This window comes from Eulemur rufifrons, chromosome 27 (genome assembly GCF_041146395.1).
Source record: "Eulemur rufifrons isolate Redbay chromosome 27, OSU_ERuf_1, whole genome shotgun sequence".
Taxonomy (NCBI): Eukaryota; Metazoa; Chordata; class Mammalia; order Primates; family Lemuridae; genus Eulemur; species Eulemur rufifrons.
The window spans coordinates 21859781-21880277 of NC_091009.1; the positions used below are offsets into that span (position 1 = coordinate 21859781).

General features: G+C 40.2%; 1 protein-coding gene across 1 annotated transcript in view; it reads right to left on the minus strand.

Moving 5' to 3' along the window:
* The window catches only part of CENPF (centromere protein F), a 44653-nt gene extending 44415 nt beyond the window's left edge, over window positions 1-238 (minus strand). The window contains exon 1 of the mRNA XM_069459540.1: window positions 77-238. Coding sequence (XP_069315641.1) covers window positions 77-238 — 162 coding nt within the window. The remainder of the gene's footprint in view (window positions 1-76) is intronic.
* Between the last annotated feature and the right edge of the window lie 20259 nt (window positions 239-20497).

A 20497-nucleotide genomic window follows, 5' to 3' on the forward strand; every position in this document is an offset into this window, starting at 1 on the left:
GAACTGTTTTCAATACGAGCACTTCGCTGATAATAATGCGCGCGAACAGTTACAAAGACCAGAGCTTCAGGGGTACCTTCTGCTTTTGCTTCTGCAGCGCAGCCTCCAGAGTATCAAGCTGAAACTGCCTTTGCTGCTTTTCCTTCTTCAGTTTGTCCAGCTGTCCTTCCAGCTCTTGAATTTTCTGAAGAGCTCTTGTAGGCAGGCCTTCTTTCCATTCTTCCAAAGCCCAGCTCATTTTGTTCCTTCTTTATTGTGCCAGCATTTATAATTAAACTGAAAAGAAAAGCTCTCGTGTGACCCCCTCACCTCCACCTCATGATTTCCCTTTGTCACAATTGCCCTTCACCGAAAAAAAAAAAAAAAAAAACAACCGTGAGTCCCCTCCTACTCTGCCATGACTGGGTCTGAGAATGATAACCCTGCCTCCTTCTCCAGACTCGGACCCATGTCATTTATTTCAGGGTCCTCATAACATAGCAGGGCCTGGCACACAGGCCCGTCCAAACAAACGTGGATGGGAGGAAAAAGAAGGTAGGGGGAGAGAGAAATGCTCTTGTAAACTAACAATAGGCACGCAGCCCCGCCGCCCAGATCAAAACCCAAGCTTGCATCTCCTCAATGAAACGTAAGACCAGGGTCCGAATTTCAAACAGGAGCCACTAATTCCCGGACTTGGAAGGCTGCTTGGAGATGACTGGTCATCTCCAATTCTTTTACCTTACGAAGGAGTAAACTGATCCCAAAAAGTGCGAGTTGGTGACCGAGCAGGGTCTCCGAGCACCAGTGCGAGCCCAGACTCACCCCGGAGAAGAGGGCGCCGACTCCCCTGCGAACCTCACCCGGGGGCCGAGTCTCCCGTCGGGTCGGGTGGGAGGGGACGGTCCGCGGCACCTACAGGAGCTGCGAGCGTGATCCCGGAGGTACCCCCGCCCAGCTTCCGCGGGCAGAAAGCCAGCGCCTCCCCGCCGCCCGCCGCCCGCGGCCAGAGCCGGAACCCCGGCAGGACACTCACCTTGCTCCCCTCGCTACCAGGGAAGGGAAAACCACCTCCCGGAGAGTCCGGTTCCGGTGCGATCTCCACGGGCTGGAGCCCAGATTCCGATTCAAACTGCCCGGGGCCGCCACCCTTGTTCGATTCGCCCGCCTCCGGTCTCGACGAAACTCACCTCCACGCCTATTGGTCACTGTGAGCAGCCGTGGACCAATCCGCTTCCTCGCACTAGGACTGCCGCTTTTGATTGGTCCTTTTGGACGGATTTTAAAAACAAGCCATACACTGGCGGTGCCTGCGCCTGGGTTAATGTGCTTTTTTGTTGTTGCGAAGAGGCAGAGACCACGTGTTTTTGCTGGTGCTAGACTGGATTTGGACTGCTATTTCCCTAAAAGCCTGAGAACTGGCCCGCTGATTATGAGGGTGTGGCCTATCGTCTACAGCCAGGGGAGTGTGCTGCCTGCTGAAAACTCATATACTGCACACATAAATCTGCTTATTTATTAAATACATAACTTAGGACATAGATACTAAGTACTGTGCTTGTTATGCATTCTTTTTTTTTTTTTTTTTTTTTTTGAGACAGAGTCTCACTCTATTGCCCAGGCTAGAGTGAGTGCCGTGGCGTCAGCCTAGGTCACAGCAACCTCAAACTCCTGAGCTCAAGCGATCCTCCTGTCTCAGCCTCCCGAGTAGCTGGGACTACAGGCATGCACCACCATGCCCGGCTAATTTTTTCTATATATATTTTTAGCTGTCCATATAATTTCTTTCTATTTTAAGTAGAGATGGGGTCTCGCTCTTGCTCAGGCTGGTCTCGAACTCCTGAGCTCAAACGATCCGCCCACCTCGGCCTCCCAGAGTGCTAGGATTACAGGCGTGAGCCACCGCGCCCGGCCTGTTATGCATTCTTTATACGGTTTCATTCTTAACAATTGTTTGAGGAAAGTATCATCCTTATTTTATTAATTTAAAAGTTATCTACAGCAGCCTGGAGCAGTGGCTCATGCTTGTAATCCTAGCACTCTGGGAGGCTGAGGCGGAGGATAGCTCGAGGTCAGGAGTTCCAGACCAGCCTGAGCAAGAGTGAGATCCGTCTCTATTAAAAATAGAAAGAAATTAGCCTGTAGTAGTCCCAGCTACTCCGGAGGCTAAGGGAGGCAGAAGGATTGCTTCAGCCCAGGAGTTTGAGGTTGCTGTGAGCTAGGCTGACACCACAGCACTCTAGCCAGGGCAACAGAGCAAGACTCTGTCTCAAAAAAAAAGATTTTCCGTTATAAATCTTAATTTAATTCTGTTGTGATTAAGGAACATATTCTGTTTGGTTCCAATCATTTTAGTTTAATGAGACTTAAACAAGTCTCAGCATATTGTCAAGCTTAAGGAGTGTTCCATATGCCATTGAAACAATGTGTATTTTGCATTTTGTATATGAAGTGTTCTATAAATATCAATTATGTCAATTTTGTCCTCTCTATCATTATGGATTTTCTGTCCACTGTTCTATCAATTATTGAGAGAGGAAGATTGAAATCTCCAACTATAATTGTGAGTTTTTCTATTTCTCCTTGCCATTTCAGATTTTGTCTTCATGTAATTTGAAGCTGTGTTATTAGTTGATACACAAATTGTTATCTTAATGAAGCATTTCTTTTATTATTATGAAATGGACCTTTTTTCTCCCTAGAAATATTTCTTATTTTGAAGTCTATTTTCTCAGATACTAATATAGCCACTTCAGCTTTCTTTTGTTTATTGCTTATATGGTATATTTTTTTTTCCACCCTTTTATGTTTAACCCACCTATGTCTTTATATTTAAGGTATTTTCTTGTAGACAACATATATTTGGGTCCTTTTTTATTCGGTCTGACAGTCTCTGCTATTTTAATTGAGTTGTTTAGAATATTTATTTTTAAGACAATTTTTTGTTATAGTTCCTTTAAATCTTGCTATTTGTTTTCCCACTTATTGTTTCTTTTTTCCTTCTTTTCTAGGCTTCTTTGGAAGTAGAGTAATGACAATTTTTATGATTTCTTTTTATCTCCAATATCAGGTTATAACTACAGCTTTTTGGCTTTGTTTCTGCTTGCAGTGGTAACTATGAATATATAAGCCATTTCACATATAATGTAATATTTCAAATAATATTATGCCATTTCACATATAATGTAACTATATGTTTTCTCCTCAACTTCTGTGTTATGTTGTCAAGCATTTTACCTCATATATCATAAATTCCTTAATATGTTGTTATTATTTTTTTATTTAAACAGTTAATTGTCTTTTAAAGAAATCTTCAAAATTACAAGAAATTAAATGTTATGTTAACCTAAACATTTACCATTTCTGGCAAACTTCCTTTCAAATTTCCATCTGTTATCATTTTACTTTTGCCTGAAGAAATTCTTTTATCCATATCTCTAACTTCTCTCTCTCTCTCTCTCTCTCTCTCTCTCTTCCAAGCTTCACACCTGTGTATTCAACTGTCTTCTGGATATCTATATATGAATGCTTCAAGGAAACTTCAAACTCAACATTTTTAATAAGAATTCTCTCCACACCTGCTCATCTTTCTACTTCCCCATCTCAGTAAATAATATCCCCATTCACTCAAATGCCCAATCAGGGGTGAGGAACCGGTGGCCTCGAGGCCACAAGTGGCACTCCAGATCCCCAATTGCAGCCCCTCGACCAAACCCAAACTTCACAGAACAAATCCCTTTACTAAAAGGAGAGGAACATTGAAATCTCCTGTATTCAAATCCTTTATTAAAAGAATTTGTTCTGTAAAATTTGGATTCAGTCAAAAGGCCACATTCAAGGATCCAGAAGGCCACATGTGGCCCCAAGGCGGCAGGTTCCCCACCCGGCTTGACAGCTTCCTCTATATCCTATCAACTCTATCTCCCACAAAGATTTCCCAGATTAGTCCTGTGCTCTCCATTCTCACTGCCCAATACCTAGTCCTGCCTACCATCAATTCTTGGCCTTCATTACTGCAACAGCCTCCTAGGTGGTCTCATGGCAGAGGTTTCCTTGCTAAAGTTTGGGCCTTGATAAGGACAGGATGGAACTCTGAGACCTGAGATGAGGATATTCAGATGGGTCCACCTAAGGCAGATGTTCACATGATAATTTTCCCAGTCAAGATTCTGCTGTCCCACCTCTACCTCCCCTAATTGTCTTCACATCTCTTGCTACTCTGGGAGGAAACAGTTTCCTCACCAAAGAGTTGCAGGACTTGGCTAATGTGTACCAGCAGGAATCAGGGAAACATGTTTGGGAGTAGATCTCGGGGAGGCTGGGAGGAGAGGGGTTACGGAACATAAGGCTGAGCAGGCCAGGGCTTACTGACATGGGAGTACTTGCTCATGATTCGGAATTTAACATACTGCAAGGACAGCTGGAGCTGGTACTACTGAGATGGCTCCCTGAAGTTTGAATACAATGATGGCTTTAGCAAGTGGGGCTGATGTGCTGGCACCATATTTAAGAGTATTGAGGGTAGGATCAGAAGTCTTAAGAATGTCAGAAGGTTAGAATGGACTTCTTACCTAAGACTATCACCTGATTATTGTTTCTAGAAGGGTCCAGAGGCTATTGCCTCCACTAAGACCATAAATAATGTTCTAGAAAGGGGACACCAGCATCTTTAAGAAGGTCAGTGGTGGGTGACCTCTGTCGGCCAAGGTTGACAGCAAGAGATGCTGCTATGGAACCAGTCTCTACTGCATCAGTGTGGAGGACAGGATTCCAGAATGGCCTGGGCCAGGGCCAGAAATTAACCACTTTGTCAGTGGCAAGGTGAAAGTAATTGCTGCGATGGGCAGCACAGCTGGAGTAGAAACTAGAATTCAGGGATCTGTTGCTATGACTAATAGACTATTATGTTCCTAGGTGAGAGAGAGATGGCTAGCACACTTGGATTTTGCCTGATTTATATAACCAGAAAACCTCACACATTAGCCCCACAGAAAGCTAAGAGCTACTACAGTGCAAAATTAAGCAAGCATCCTGCACTTGGCTGTATCATCTGGCAGGTCTATCAGTGGTAGAGATAACCATGGCAAATAAGGCCAACCCTCTGGCAAGCCTCGATGAGAGATTCATCACACAGAATCTCTAACATTCTGGAACAGGGCCATGTTTTCTCCACGAGAAAATGACTTAACGTTGCAAAGCAGGTCCTATTGGGCTATTGGCCCTTAGTAGAGACTGAGCCCCTGACCTTGGAACATCAGGTGTGTAACCAGAATAGTCCATCACTATCTAAGTATTGTCAGATCTACCAAGTCAGAGGTTCTGGTGGATGAACAGCAAACCATTCTATCATGAGGTCCTAGCAGGTCCAAAAGGCACAGATAAATTATATAAACTGGCGACCATATGTCACCTACTCTGTTTCACAAGGGCTCTCTCTCAGTGCACATCTATGGCCTTATGGTGGGCTCCCCAAAACTAGCCCACAGAGGTGAAAAACACCTGATTCTGGTTCACAGATGGGTTGGCTTAACGTGTTGGTATGTCCTGAAACAGACTGCCACTCCCCACAGCACACTCTGGGGGGATTCCAGTGGCAAAAGCTGTAAACAGAATAGTTGAACATCTAGTTAGCCACTATCTCTGCTAAATAGCCACCCTGACAGCAGCAGACTGAACTAGTATAGAACTATCCTAAGTAGAAACAACCAGCTTATTGGAGGCAAGAAACTTGCACTGGATCTCTTCCTCTCTGAAGGAACAGATACTCTTCCTGCAGCACTGCCCTCTGAGGGTTTACAGAATACCTGATTTATATCCGTGGTATCCTGCATAAGAATGCTTTGGACCAAGGGACCTAGTTGATTGAGAAATGTGTACATGACCATGAGATTTACTAGTTCTACCACATCCTACCTATTTCCTGAAATTAGCTCACCTGACACTGTTAGGGATTGAATTATGTCCCCAATAAATTCATATTCTGAATTCTTCATATTTTGAAGTCCTAATCCTCATCAACTCAGAAAGTGACCTTAACTGGAAACAAGGTAGTTGCAGATGTAATTGGTTAAATTAAAATGACATTATTAGAATGAACCCTAATCCAATATGACTATGTCCTAAAAAAGGACATGTGGACACAGAACAGAGCCCCAGGGAGAACATCATGGGAATTACGCTGCCACAAGCCAAAGGACATCAACGATGGCTGGCAAACCACCAGAAGCTACAAGAAAAGGCATTCCTCTTCTTCACAGCCCTTAAAAGGAACCAAATCTGCCAACACCTTGATTTCAGACTTCTAGCCTCCAGAACTGTGAAACAACGAACTTCTGTTTTTCTAAGTCACTCAGTTTTTGGTACTTTGTTATAGCAACCCAAGGAAACTAACAATACCTATCAGAATACCTATTAAAGGCTTAATTAAGGCACAAGTTCATGCTGTAGGATGGGGGAGCTATTCTCCAGAATGCACTATCGGCATGGAACCAGTATATCGAGCTATGTCCAAGTTCAGAAGTCAAGAAAAGGAAGACTAATTTGCCCTTCTCACTATCACTCCAAATAACCCATTTATGTTTCCCATTCCTTCTGTCTTAGGCTCTACCTGGTAAAGTGGGACATGGGGAACATTACCCCTAGTGACACATAAGGGTTCCACAAAACCTGATGCCATAACTGGTCTCTTTGGTTTCCTTATGTGGGTGGACCAGCAGGCAAAGAAAGGAGTTACAATGCTAGTGAGGTTAATCAACTCTGATTGTCAAGAGAAGCTAAGCTTGCTGCTACAAAAAGCAACAGGGAAGAATAAGTCTGGAATTCAGGACATTCCTGGGGGTACCTCTATATGCTTTTATGTCTGGTGAAGACAGTGAACAAGCAAATGCAGCCATCACAGCCCAACTAGGGCAAGGCAACCAAAGACCAGACCCTCTGGGATGAAGTTCTGGGATTCTCCATCAGGCAAATAAATTAGACCAACTAATGCTGGTCAAGGATGGGGAAATCTAGAATGGGTGGTGGAAGAAAGAGTTGATAAATATCAGTCATAGCCTTGGGACCAGTGGTGATGGCAGGGACCACAGCTTATTCCATCAATTCTCCTGTATAAAGTCTTTTATAGAGATTATGGCCTCCACATGAAAATACAATGACAGAGTGAATTTAATATGGGGACAAGTTGATCTGAGGAGGGTAAGAGGTAGACTATCAAATACTTTATGACATCCACTTGGCCCATTTCTGATTTCAGCCACAGATGCAGCAGATGGTTTTATGTGGGCTCAGATTCACCTCCAGTGCAATCATAGGTTTCTTGGTGTCTCTTTTCCAGGACGTTCTCTGAAGATAAGGGAAGTCTGCTTAGCCAGCACACAGCCACAGCCTGGAAGTGTGGGGACAGTTACAGCTTCCAAGGGCAATCCTCAACAAATGGGGTCAGGAGCCAGTGAATTAATGCTCCAGGGTTCCATCCTTCACATGGGCAATTGTGAAAGATCCAGAAGAATCGAGCGCCTGGTACCTGCTGCAACAAATGGTAATATTGCACTCTCACGTTGACTTTTCCTCCCTCCCTGCCTCACTCTCCCCACCCCCATCCTCCGCCATTTTGCTTCCTGAAATCATCACCCAAATAAACTACATCCACTGAGTTTATCTTGGTCTCTGCTTCCGGAAGAACCCAAACTAAACAGAAGGTGCCGTATATATGATGTATTATTTCTGACAAGTGAAAAATCCATCTGGATGTCCCAAATATTACAAAATCTTCTATTATGGAGATGGAACGTCAGTTACCTTATCTGTGAAATTAAAAGTGTAATCATAATGAGATTTGCCTGGCACTGGTGGTTCCAGACCAGGGATTTATGGTAGATGATGGTCATGCTTGTTTTATACATATCTGGACTTCTTTTGACTGTAGAATGATGGATTTAACACATTCTTTGGGGCAAGAACTAATTTTCAAAGCTTGACATTAGGGGATTTTGAGTCCCTCTCGGAAAGAAAGGCTTGGAGATAAATATTAAAAATTCAACATATTAGTATAATTTAAATAAAGTTGATTACAAAAATAATATTCAACATCTTGGTATATTTTAAATAAACAGATTACAAACCATATGAATACTACTCAGTGATATGAACTGAAGCATAAGAAAAAGGATCTTAAGCTTTTAAAAAGTTTTTTCTATTCCCACCACTAGGTGATTCTCTAGACCTAAGAAAGTCTCTGAAAATAACCTCCACCGTCCCACACACCCTGACTCACTGCATTTTCTCTTCTTTCTACTTTTCTGTCTTTTCCTTCAGTTTATCTAATATTCCTGTTGGCTCTCTTTTTAGAATAACATTTGCTTGTTTAAAGTAGGGAAAATAAATAAAAAATAGTGGCACATAATCCTACTGCTTCTATAATCTTTCTTACTAACAAGGTCATAAAATAATACACATGATAAGAAATTCCAAACATTCAGAAAAGATATAAAAGATGGATTTGGGAAATTAAAAAGAACATCGGACATCTCCTAGTCTGGATCCTCATTTTATAGCTGAAGTCAGCGAGACTAAGATACAGATGATGCTTGCACAACACGAGAAGTTAGAGGCACTGATCTATGTGCAGTCGAAAATCTGCATATAACTTTTGACTTCCCAAAAACTTAACTACTAAGAGCCTACGGCTGACCAGGAGCCTTACCAATAGCATAAACAGTCAATCAACACGTATTTTGTGTTATGTGTATTATGTACTATATTCTTACAATAAAGTGAGCTAGAGAAAAGAAAATGTTATTAAGAAAATCATTAGGAAGAGAAAATACATTTACAGCACTGTATTGTATTTATTGATACCATAAGCTCACGTCGTCTGTTTACAAGATGAATCGTCTGTCTGAAGTGGTGGGCAATGGCAGCTGCAGACTTCAATCTATGGTACACAGCAAGCAATTCAACTTTTTCTTGTAACGTCAAGACTTTCTCTGCTTCTTGGGAGCCCTTCCAGCATCACTAGTGGCACTTCATAGGGGTCCCGTGGTGTCATTCAAGGTTTATGGTATTGCCCAGAACACAATGAAAAATACATGAGAACCATGAGAGATCACTTTCTCCTGTGACGCACAATTTACTGGAAAGATGAACTGCTAACTCAGACAATTAACATCACGTGGCATTTTAAGCGGGCACTGGAAACACTTGAGCCCACTGCAACAGGAACAGGAAGTGGCTACAAAAGTATTGCAGCAGTACAGTGTATACTCCAGTTAATTTTTTGCAGCTATGATTTAAAACTGCATCTGCACATTGGTTTACATTTCTCTTGACTGGGAATGGTACCGTGTACAGTCTGCCAGTGTTTGTATGCATAAGTTTTAATAAATTTTAACTTTTCCTGACAGATTTGTGTATATTTTATGGTAGTAAATGATAAAATAGACTACTATCTACATACATTTTATGCATTCATAACATACTTTTTTCTTTTTTTTATATATATATTCCTAGGCTACATGGTTTGACTGTAAGTTTTTTCAAATTGTCACAAATCTCCAAAAACTTTTCCAATATATTTTTTTGAAAAAATCCAACAATAAGTGGACCAGCATAGTTCAAAACTTGTCTTGTTCAAGGGTCCTTTGTATTTCTAAAAATTCACACAACCAGTTAATGGCAATAAACAAATAAATAAATAAAAGTTTTAAAAGATAAAACATCATGATCCTGGAGTCAATTACTTTACATAAATTTAAAACACATTTTTATGATTCTTACAATAGTAATTTTTATGAATGAAGTGAAATAATTTATATATTTTTAAAATTTCAGTAGCATTTCTTAGGGAAAAAATGCTTCCCTAGTGCTTCTTTCTTCCAAAGTGTTAAAATCAATGTTTATTATATTTTTCCCTTCCTTGGCTGGAAACTTGATCCTCAAAGACAGTGGCTTAAGCAAGCCCAAGTTTCCAAAAAGACAATATAGCCAAAAATAAACCTCTCAATCTGCAAGACAAGTTTGCTCAAGGAGATAACAGTTTTTATCATTACATGACTGAGTTAGAGATCAATTTGTCTCTAAGTCATTTGTAGTTTTGATCCACCTATTAGATTAACCATGGAGTTAAGTGCATGTTCTCCTGGCCTCTGTGACCAAGTGGTGTGACATCTTGGAATAAACGTGAAGGAATTCCCTAAACCAGGAATAAAACTTTAGTATCCCTAAGAGGAACATGGAAATATTTTTTGAAATGCTTAATTTGAAGCTATATCTAGTTCTGGTATAGTAGGTTTGGGGTAGATTATAGAAATTCATTTTATGAAGCATCTATGTGGTCAATAGATAACGTGTACTTACTGCCACATTGACTTCTATTTTCCTGACACCTCTCTCATTTAACATGTGTCCCAGAGTTTTTGCTGTGTTGTTTTAACAACATGTTATTATTAATAGCTGCATTAATGCTATCTTACTTCCAAAAAAGAAAAAAGAAAGCAAAATAGTTGCATTAAAATAAGCCAGGGCCAGTTTAATAGATTACTTTATATTTCTATGTTGTACCATGGTCTCCTCTAGTAGTGTGTGAGATACATGTGCAGTAAACAGAGTTCAACTTTTAACAAGTGGTTACATCTGAACTATTGGTGATAACTCCTTTTACTTTTCCTAAACTTTTCTTGACACAAGTAATAGCTCCTCCATTTTAAGGATAGCTACAGCGTGCTAGCCAAAAAAAAGCAAAGTGCAGTTGCATACAGGTGGCTTGAGACAACTGACTTCTGCTCCCAAGGGATGTGGGAGAAATGTTTGTTGCTGCTGTCCCTCGCAACTAGCTGGTGTATGCGTCACTTGTGCCTTGGTCCCCAGTGGGTCTTGCAAGGTGATGAAGCCACAAGGCTTCCAGGCTGCCAGCAGCAGGGTCAGTGTGGAAGATGGGAAATTCGAAACTAGGTGAATGTGAAATGGAGGTTAAGCATGCATACCCATAAAGCTTACATAAAGTGGTGTGAACGATCCTGCTAAAACGGTTTTGTCACTTGCTAGACAGGGTAAATCAACTATTCATTGTTTGGTAACACTTTTCAAAAATTTTGCAATGGACTCTCTCAGCAGCAAAGAGCTCAAGAAACAAAACAAAACATGCATGTTTCATGAAAAATTAAGTCAGAATTTTCATTTTTCAGTAAAGTTGATGAACATATAAAGTGCATAAAATATTTGCTGACATTTACCATCCTCCCTGGGACCTGTAGTAATGAAATCAGAAGACAGAAATATGCTAAGGAGGCCCCAGTATTTACTTCAAACCTTGGGTGTTATTTTAAGATTTTCCTGGACAGGTATGAAATATGAAGCAATAGCTGTTAATGTGTTTGGTTTAATTAACAGAACTCTTCAAACAGCTAATGATTCCTGTTTTAATGTGTGACCAGATGCTTCAAATTAAAAATTAATTCCAATAATTGTTCAAATTTTTTCATGAAATTCATGGACTCAAAGCTTTTGAAAGTTCATCTGACCTTATCATGACTGTCATTGCAAATTCAGTAGTAAAATTTAACATTAAAGGTAAAATTATTTGTTTTGTGATGATTGTAGAAATATAAATTCTGATGGTGCACACATTATATTTCTTGTCAATACATTTCTTGCCAAATAAAGAATCTATAAATCAGAAATGTTCTAGAAGCTTTTAGAGAATTGCAATTATTAAAAACAAAACTTGGAAACAAGGAGATATGAAAATTTATCCTATAAGCAAAGGAAGAGTTGAAGAAATAAAGAGAGCTTAATTAATTTCCAATACATAATGTTGAAATTCTATAATTATCTTTTACAATGACTAGACTTGTGGAGTAATATTTTGATGAAGCTCTTTGTTTTTATTTCATAAATTTGTATTCTGTATCAGAAAGGAATGAAATTACAAACAATAACAATTATGAGACATCTATTTACAAAAGATTTTAAAGAAGTGTAAACAGAGACAACTTACTGACAAGTTTTGTCTTGTAAAAGTATTTGTTAAAGAAATGTGCTCTGAATGAAGGCAGACGGGAGGTATCTGTGAAAATAAAAAGAATAGCACTGAGAATTTCCTCCATTTAGCAGAATTTGTTCTGAGCTTACCATGAGCCTAACCATGGTAAGGTAATTCAGCTGAGTAATTTCTCAGCTGAAAATACTGTAAGCTACAGAACAGAGTCAATTGAAAAAGATTATGGCAGGTTTATGGAAAAAAATTAAAATAATAAGACCATATTGAAAAAAACACACTCTGTAAAAATATCTCAAAAACAGAGTATTAGCAAAAAAGCACAGCGAAGAAACTGAATCAAAAGTATATGAATAGGCTGGTCTGATGGTAGTGTGTTATCAGAACTTATTAACATTAGTGTCACTAAAAAGTTGATATACAACCCCCTACTGCTAAAAAAAAAAAAAAAAAAAGAAAACAAAAACCCAAAAGTATGTACCAATAATTATTCTGTTACGTTATTTTTATATGCAGATAATCAATATAAATATTTCATGATTTTGCTTTAATATGGATGAATTATGTCTTTAAGAAAGATTTGCATTTTTGAAAATGGTTTTTAATTGAACTATTTTATAGATCCAACGATGTAAAAAACCTGTTGGTTAATTAATAAATGTATAAATTATAAATTTTTAATAATTTTAGTTCCCCCTTTTATTCCGAAAAGGTCTTCATTCGACAGCTAAATTGCATGATCCCTTCATTGTAAGCTCAAATTTGCCCTTAAACAGTTAAATCATGCCCTAAATTGGGTGAGAATAGTTCTGGAATATTTTTAAATAGATTTGGGTGGAGGTTCTCTTGCTGTTAATTTAGGGTATAGGACACCTATAGGTGTCCTATAGGAAAAACCACCAGAGAATGTAATGTTTTAAATCTGTCTCAGTTGTTTCTAAGCAAAGTACAACCCTACACATCAAGGTTGCACAGGTGTAGCTTGTTGAATTTTAAGGAGCAGTTTAGGGTGATTGATCTGCCATATCTACGGCCTGGATGGAGGGGTTTCCTGGGACTTGAGACTTTCAGTGCTAAAACCAAGAAAGTCCCAGATGAGCCAGGGATGCTGGTCTCCCTCCATCTCTCACATGAATTCCACTCCCCGTGTGTTTAGGACAGGCCTGGCTGGCTGTAGGGAAGGAATGTCATGAGGGCTGTGCCTCTGAGCTATGGTTTCAGAAAAGGTGCTCTTCACCGTTAGTACATCGCTAAAGAAACAGACAGAAATTCCATGACTCCCTCATATTCCAGTCCTTACTTCTCAACCCAGAAAAACCCTGGACAAATATCTTACAATGATTTGCTTCTTTCCTCTTTGTCTCCAGGGGAGTCCTGACTCCAGCTTCTTCACCCTTCCAACCCTAAAACTACTCCCTCTTTTGAGAGTAGATGCAATATTTGAACAGCATCTGGGGCCTGCCTGACTTCAGAGCTACTCGGCTCCTGGTGTATCCATCAAAAACGCTGAGCGTTGAAACTTAACACCTAGCTCAATGCCAGACACACAGCATGTTTTCCATAAACACATGTAGAATTTGGGAATGCTAGATCAAAGCGTCCCCAGCTAGTGGAATTCATCTGACTGTACTCTCCCAGCTATCTGGTGAAAGAAAGTTGTCAGATGAGGAAGAGGAAGAAAAAGTTGGACCATAACCATTTCCCTTCTGGCCCCACCAAGAGCTCAGTGGACAAGGTGAAGTGCAAATGAACCACCAATAAACTGGGGAAAACTTTATTTCTGTCTCTTTTGCATGTGGGAAAGTGGAGAAAGAGGAGTAACTGAAGGAACCTAGCTTTTCTCTCTTGGCTGGTATCGGTTGACCAGATACTGGGAAGATAAAGGGTATAAAATTACCCTTTGTGCCTCATTCCAGGAGGATTTACTTCTGGAATTTTAGAATCAGAAAACAGGAGCACTTTAGTATTTATAAAACAGTTAACAAATACTTTTCAGATTTGTATATGATTCTATGATTCTTTAATTACCAAGAGAAAAGCTATTAGTTCATGAAAAAGTCAAATATAACAGGGTATGTGTTCAGGATATGTAAAGGTGACCTGTTGACCACAGCAGCTGACGACTGTTTTTCTTACCTTCTGGGTCCCTATGTAGTCTGGTAACCAGAAAGCAGCAGACTCCAGAGGTGTAGGCATCAAACTGAAGAACAGGTCCCAACACTACAACTTACCAGCTGTGAGCTGTTGGACAAATTACTCAACCTCTTTTCACCTTTATCCACCTCATAGGGTTGTTATGAGGATTATGTGAAATAATCTGTGTACGGCTCTTAGCACCATGTCACCTGGTGAATACACAAAAGATAGCTATTGGTACTTACTATTCCGGACAGGTATATCATCTAATCACTTGTAATTTTTGCTGGAAAAATGAACGTGATTTTTACACTTCAGAGTAAGTTTATGTTATATTAACTACAAGGAAGGTTATATGCTGGGTCGGTTGTTGCTTAACTTGATGAGTCAGATTGTTTTCTTTTTTCACTTCTGTGTTGAAAATAGAAATTTAGGTCAATGTTTTGCTTGAGGCAGAAAAGCCTTCTTATTTGCTTACCTGTCTAGGATGAGTTAGGCCCCTTACTCTCTGCCCACCTATCCGGCCCCACAGCTGATGATTACAGATTTCCTTTGGGGACCTGAAGCAGGAGTTTTAGGACAGACACCGTATATGGCTCTTAACCCAGGCAGTAGAGATCAGATTTTAGTTCAGAGGCTCTAATCTCAAAGCCCACCTGAAATGACAAATTATAAAGCCCAGGACACAAGAATTCTTCAGTTGAATTAATAGACAATTTATGCTTGTGGGAGGCTACACCAGATCAGAGTTCATTACTTCACTCCGCCCGAGGTGCAGTGTGAGGGAAAGCTTCACAGCAGAAGACACACCTGATGGGAATACTGAGGATAACTAGGAATAGCCAAAGTGGTCTCTCTACTAAGAAGAACTCATCTAAAGAAGTGCTCTAATAGACTTCTAGGTTGCTAATGATCACACAGCCCTAATTAGCAGTAAACAAGTGCCTATTTAATCAGCCCAAAGTCTTAAGGTATTGTGAGACAACTCAAGAAAGGCAAATGATCTATTGTCATTTCTACTAAGTGGCATAATTTTAACAAAACCAGCAGATTTTAATTTTCCCAGTCTTCGCCCCGGTGCGTGAAACTGGGTGCTGGCTTAATAACCTTAGACCATAAACTACTGTAACGTGTTGGCTCTTGTTGGGTGGCAAAAGGTTTGTTTTTCGTGATTATGTAATCTGAATTCCTTTTCCAAGAAAGGATTTGAAAATGAGCGAGTAAACTGGATTGCCAGCACGCATACAGTCTACATGCACATATGTGTTAACCATGGTAAACTCAGACCCTTCCTCTCCAACTGCCACCCCACCCACGTCCCTCTACAAATTGGTAAACTAAAAATCAAGTGTGACCCATGAGAAATATCCAGTAGCTGGCATGAAAATGCCTACTAAGAATTTTTAGAAAGGATATTTGATCTGCTCAGTCTTAAACTGCAACCTAATCAGCCAGGCAATCTGGGCAATTTGTACACTAGTTCCCATATTAGATTTGCTTGAAAAACTAATATGGTGTTAAAATATTGTGTAAAGGGTACATACTAGAGTGGGTTCAAAGACTTTAGGTGCCAGGCAGGTATTTATTGACTAGAATGCTATTTGGAAGAGAGGTTCACATTGTTCTTAACTTCCAGGACAACACTTAAAACCAAAGCAAGTAACTGCTTGGAGTTTTGCATTCCATACTCCTGCAACTCACAAGCAAACTTCCTGTTCCTTCTTGGCTGGCAGGCCCGAAGGCCAAACGATGAATGGTTTGATTCTCATAGTTGGAGAATCTGCCATGGCTTTTAGCCCTTAAGCCTCTGAGTGCCAGGCCAGGTGTTATTTAAAAAAACAAAACAAAACAAAACAAAAAAAGGTTCCTCTGAGAGATTTGGATTTCACGTGAAGATAACAGAGCAGGAGAGCACAGACTGAGCTAGAGCAAAGATCATATCTAACCAAGACCCACACACCCATGTATATCCCAAAAAGGAGTGTCTCAGAATAACCAAGAACCAAACTTGGAAAACTTTAGACATTCCCATGAGGTCTTGGTAAATTTCAGGAATTAAGGAGAGGGTAGGGGGAAGAGAGGAAGAGAAAGAGGAAGAAGAGGAAGATGGCAAGATTCTTGGACCAACAAGATTTTTTTTTTTTCTAGAGGAAATGGCAGATTTTTTTTTCAAGTGATATAATTCTGTGCTTTCCCATGTGGCTTATATACATGGCCATATGTTTATTATGAGCTGGAAGTCAAATGCTGGGTTTTCTACACTGCCTTCTCCAGATAGAGCTATATTAAATGGGCCCCAGGTCAGAACCTACTAGAAACTGTGGGTGACAGAGACATGTTGTAAGTCTGGCAGAGAGAGGGAGAGTGTGTGTGAGAGAGAAAGAGAGAGAGAATTCCAGAATGTGTCCTTGTATGGAGTAGCCATGAGTCTGCTTTGAAATTTAAGTAGAAAACAAATTAAGAGAATACTAGAAAACTAGTTATTCAAATAGCACGCCCAAATTAATTGCTTGGGAAAAATTAACTTTTTCTCGTCTAGCCCATTATTCCAGCAATTTTTTCTTTTATTTACTTTTTTTGTGACATATTTCTCGAATATATCTTCCAGCAATTTTAAAGATCTTATGGCAAAAAGAACAGAATCTTGAAGCAGGGTGGTGGGGATGGGAGGACAGAGGGGAAAGGGGAATTGAATTTTAATTTGGCTGAATTGCGGACTCATTGCCTTGGCAGTTCCAAAGTTCTTAATGAAGGCTTTCTGCCAGACAGAACCAGCACAGGCCACTGCCGGGTCTTGCTAAGGCCTGTTGCTGACCCTCCCTCATAGAAGAGGAGGCTTATATCCATCTCCTCTGAGGCAGCCCCTTCCCTGGGCAGGGCAGTTCCCTACCTGAACCATCTGAGTCTTCCTCAGTTTCCCACCAACACCACCACTACTGCGCTCATGCCGACTCTGGGCCCTCTTTCAAACTCAGCTTGGAGTTCTCTTTCCCTCTCCTCTTGAATCCAACCCTACACCTCCTTCCAGGCCCAGCCCCAGGTCCTCCAAAAAGCCTTACCCTATAAAAGACCTCAACTCACACGACCCTCTCCTTTCTGTAAGCCATCACCCACTTGCCACCATTTTCACTATTTCCCATAGAAGCTGTGAGCTCGCTGGTTAACTAGAGACAGAATTCTTTTCTTTCCTGGCTGTACTTTTCTTTTTTCTTAATTAAAAAAATAATAATAATTTTATGATCTCTTTGCCTGACTTTCATCATTGTTTACAGCACCCACAGAACATAACGGATGGACTTTTTGCCACTGTGGCACCCAGGCGGGACGTTATTCTGACTTCTCAATCCACTGCACATCAACCTAAGCCCATATTTGGTTTTCACAGTTCTCTGACATTAGAATTTAAAAGCAATCCAAAAGAATGGAAGCTATTTCTCCAACAGGGACAGGCTGAACCGGGGAAGAAACCAGTACACAGAGGGTATATTATGTTACTTACATTGCTCTACTCTGGGCGACATATGCAGAGAAATAACATAGAGGAACTTTTCAGAAACGTGCTCCAAAGACCCTAGGGAAAACTCTTTCCCTATTAGCAAAAAAAAAAAATTGTCTTAGAGATTTTTTATAAGAAACAAATAGTAGAAATGTTTTCCTACTTAGACCTCGCTAAGTTTTAAAATCACCCTTAAAAATAATAGAGGTGGATACGGGGAATAGAGCTTCCATAAAAGAGAAGTGATTCTTTCTCAGGAGCGTAGACGTCTCTACCTAGGGAAGTCTAAAGGAAATTGAGTGCAGTCAACCTGCAAAGGTGAGCAGAGATAACTGAAATGCCCTGATAATTCCAAATCTCATTTCCACCCCATTAATGTCAACCTCTGTTCCCTTCTACTGGTACTTCTGAAGAAAAGCAAAATAGACCAAATTGAAGATAATATCCTGTCCCCACTCCTGCCTTCTCCCACCCCCGAGGTGTTCAGTCAGTCGGGTGGAAGATCGTTATTAGAAGGAGGCAAAGCAAGCGGCTCCCATGATTCACGGCCCAGCTAGTCTTCCCGCCATCACTTAACTGTGCAAAGTTTGCAGGTAGATGTCACTTACTTAATACCGATGAGAATGACTATGAAAATCATGACCAGTCTTGGTCTGCTTCCAATTTGTCAATACCCTAGATCTTGCTGAGTTGGGGAACTTTATCATAATTATGGCTAAAGAAGTCACCTGACGATAGTTATTGACTTGTATTTTCACTCTCCCTTCCATTCTTTGGTAAGGGGAGAACCTTGCATTGCTTTCTGTAGGACACACCTATTAATTATTGCCTACACTGGAAAGCAATTGAGGCTCAGTCTCTCTCAAATAGTATTTTCCTAGGTCATTTTACAATATGTGCTCTTCCTATTATTGTATAAGAAAAAGACTGCTTCACTGTTAAAAGTCACTGTAGAAAAGCTATTTTCTTGTAGGGAAAATTTCAGGATTCACAAATACTAAATAACACATCTGGCTACTAATTTGGGGAACATCCGACATTAATTGAGTATTCTGAAATAATCAGCCTCAAATAAGACTATTCAGAGTCACAGGAATCCATGGTGAAGAGAAAGAAGGGAATTAAAGCAAAGATATAAATGGTGAGACTAAAAGGAAAAGCAGTGGGAGAAGGTGGTTTTCTGTGAGTCAGGCTGAGCCAGACTCAAAACTGTGAACTAGACTAACTTCATCTTCCCCTTTTCTTTTCCTTACTTGCTTAGAATTTCCAATAACAAGATAACTGTCACTACTACTCGCGGAGTTTACATTTTGACTGTGTTTGATGCTTAAGTATTATCTCTAACTGGCAACATTTTGCACTGGAAAGATACAAGTGTGAGGGAGTTTATGGAAGCAATTCCCTAGCCCAGAAATTCTATCACATATCAAAAGTGTCTCAGTCCAGCCCTGTGAACAGTAATAAGGAAAGTATTCTAGGCCCTTATCAAGATACTGGTATGAGGAAATAAGATGCATGTGCCAACTTCGTTAACACAGAGATTGAAAAGAGTTGATTCTTTTTAGCAGGGTGTGACTGGCTAGTTTTATGTGTCAATTTGGCTAGGCTATAGGACCCAGTTATTCCATCAAACACTAATCTAGGTGTTGCTATGAAGGTGTTTTGTAGATCTGGTTAACATCTACAAGCATTTGACTTTAAGTAAAGGAGATTACCCTGGATAATGTGGATGGGCCTTATCCAATCAGTTGACAGGATATAGCAAAACTGAGATTTCTCTGAGGAAGAGAAGAGATTCTGCCTCCAGACTGCAGCATCAGCTCCTGCCCAAGAACTTCCAGCCTGCTGGCCTACCCCACGAATTTCAGACTTGTGAGCCCCCACAATGTGTATGCCTCTATCTATCTATCTATCCATCCATCCATCCATCCATCCATCCTGGTTCCATTTCCCTGGAGATCCATGATACACAGAGTGATCAAGAAGGCCCGAGGAAGTGATGTTTAAATCGAACGTTCAATAGATAAGAAGCCAACTATGTGAAAAGTAGAGGTTGACCACATCCCTTACAGAGGGAAGAGCATACCCAAAGGCCTGGTGACAGGAAAGATCTTGGCATACATAAAGACATGAGAAAGAAATTAGGATGTCTTGGGTACAGTGCGTGAAAGAGAAATGACTCAAGATGAGGTTGGAGAGGTTTTCAGAGGTTAGATCATGCAGGACTCATAATAAAATATTTGACTTTGTTTTTCAAACCACTATTGGAAGACATGCAAGGTTTTTAACCTAGAGAAAAATGGGTGCTTCATGGAGAAGAGATTGGAGGGAGGGGACCAAGAATGGAAGTGGACAAACACTTAAAAGGTGATATAGTGGTTCAGGTGGAAAATGATGATGGGTTGGCCCAGTGTGTTGGCAGAGTGTGGGAAGATGTGGGCCACACTTCAGAGACCACACCTTATCTATAGGAGGCAGTCTATATAAAAGATGAATTGTTTTGAAAATTCAAGTATCCCATGCTCTGGGTTAGGAGACTTATTCTTTCTCTTAATACTGTTTTTTTTTTTTTTCTTTTTTCCTTCCTGACATTTAGCTCAATTTGTAATTTTCCTTGCTATAATAATTTATTTGACATTTATGGCCACGCTGGATTGTAACTTCCATGGGGCAATGAGCCTGTCTGGTTGTATCCACTTGTAACTAGTGTCCAGCACAAGGCCTGGCATATAGTAAAGGTTCAAGATACAGTTGTTGAGTTAATAAATGACAAGAACATATATAGGAAAAGAAAATTATAACCATAAGCTTATAGGCGTAAATAAACTAGTGAATTAAAAGTCAGTGACCTTCTGGGTTTCTCTATTTATAAGTTCATTTTTTACATGTTTATC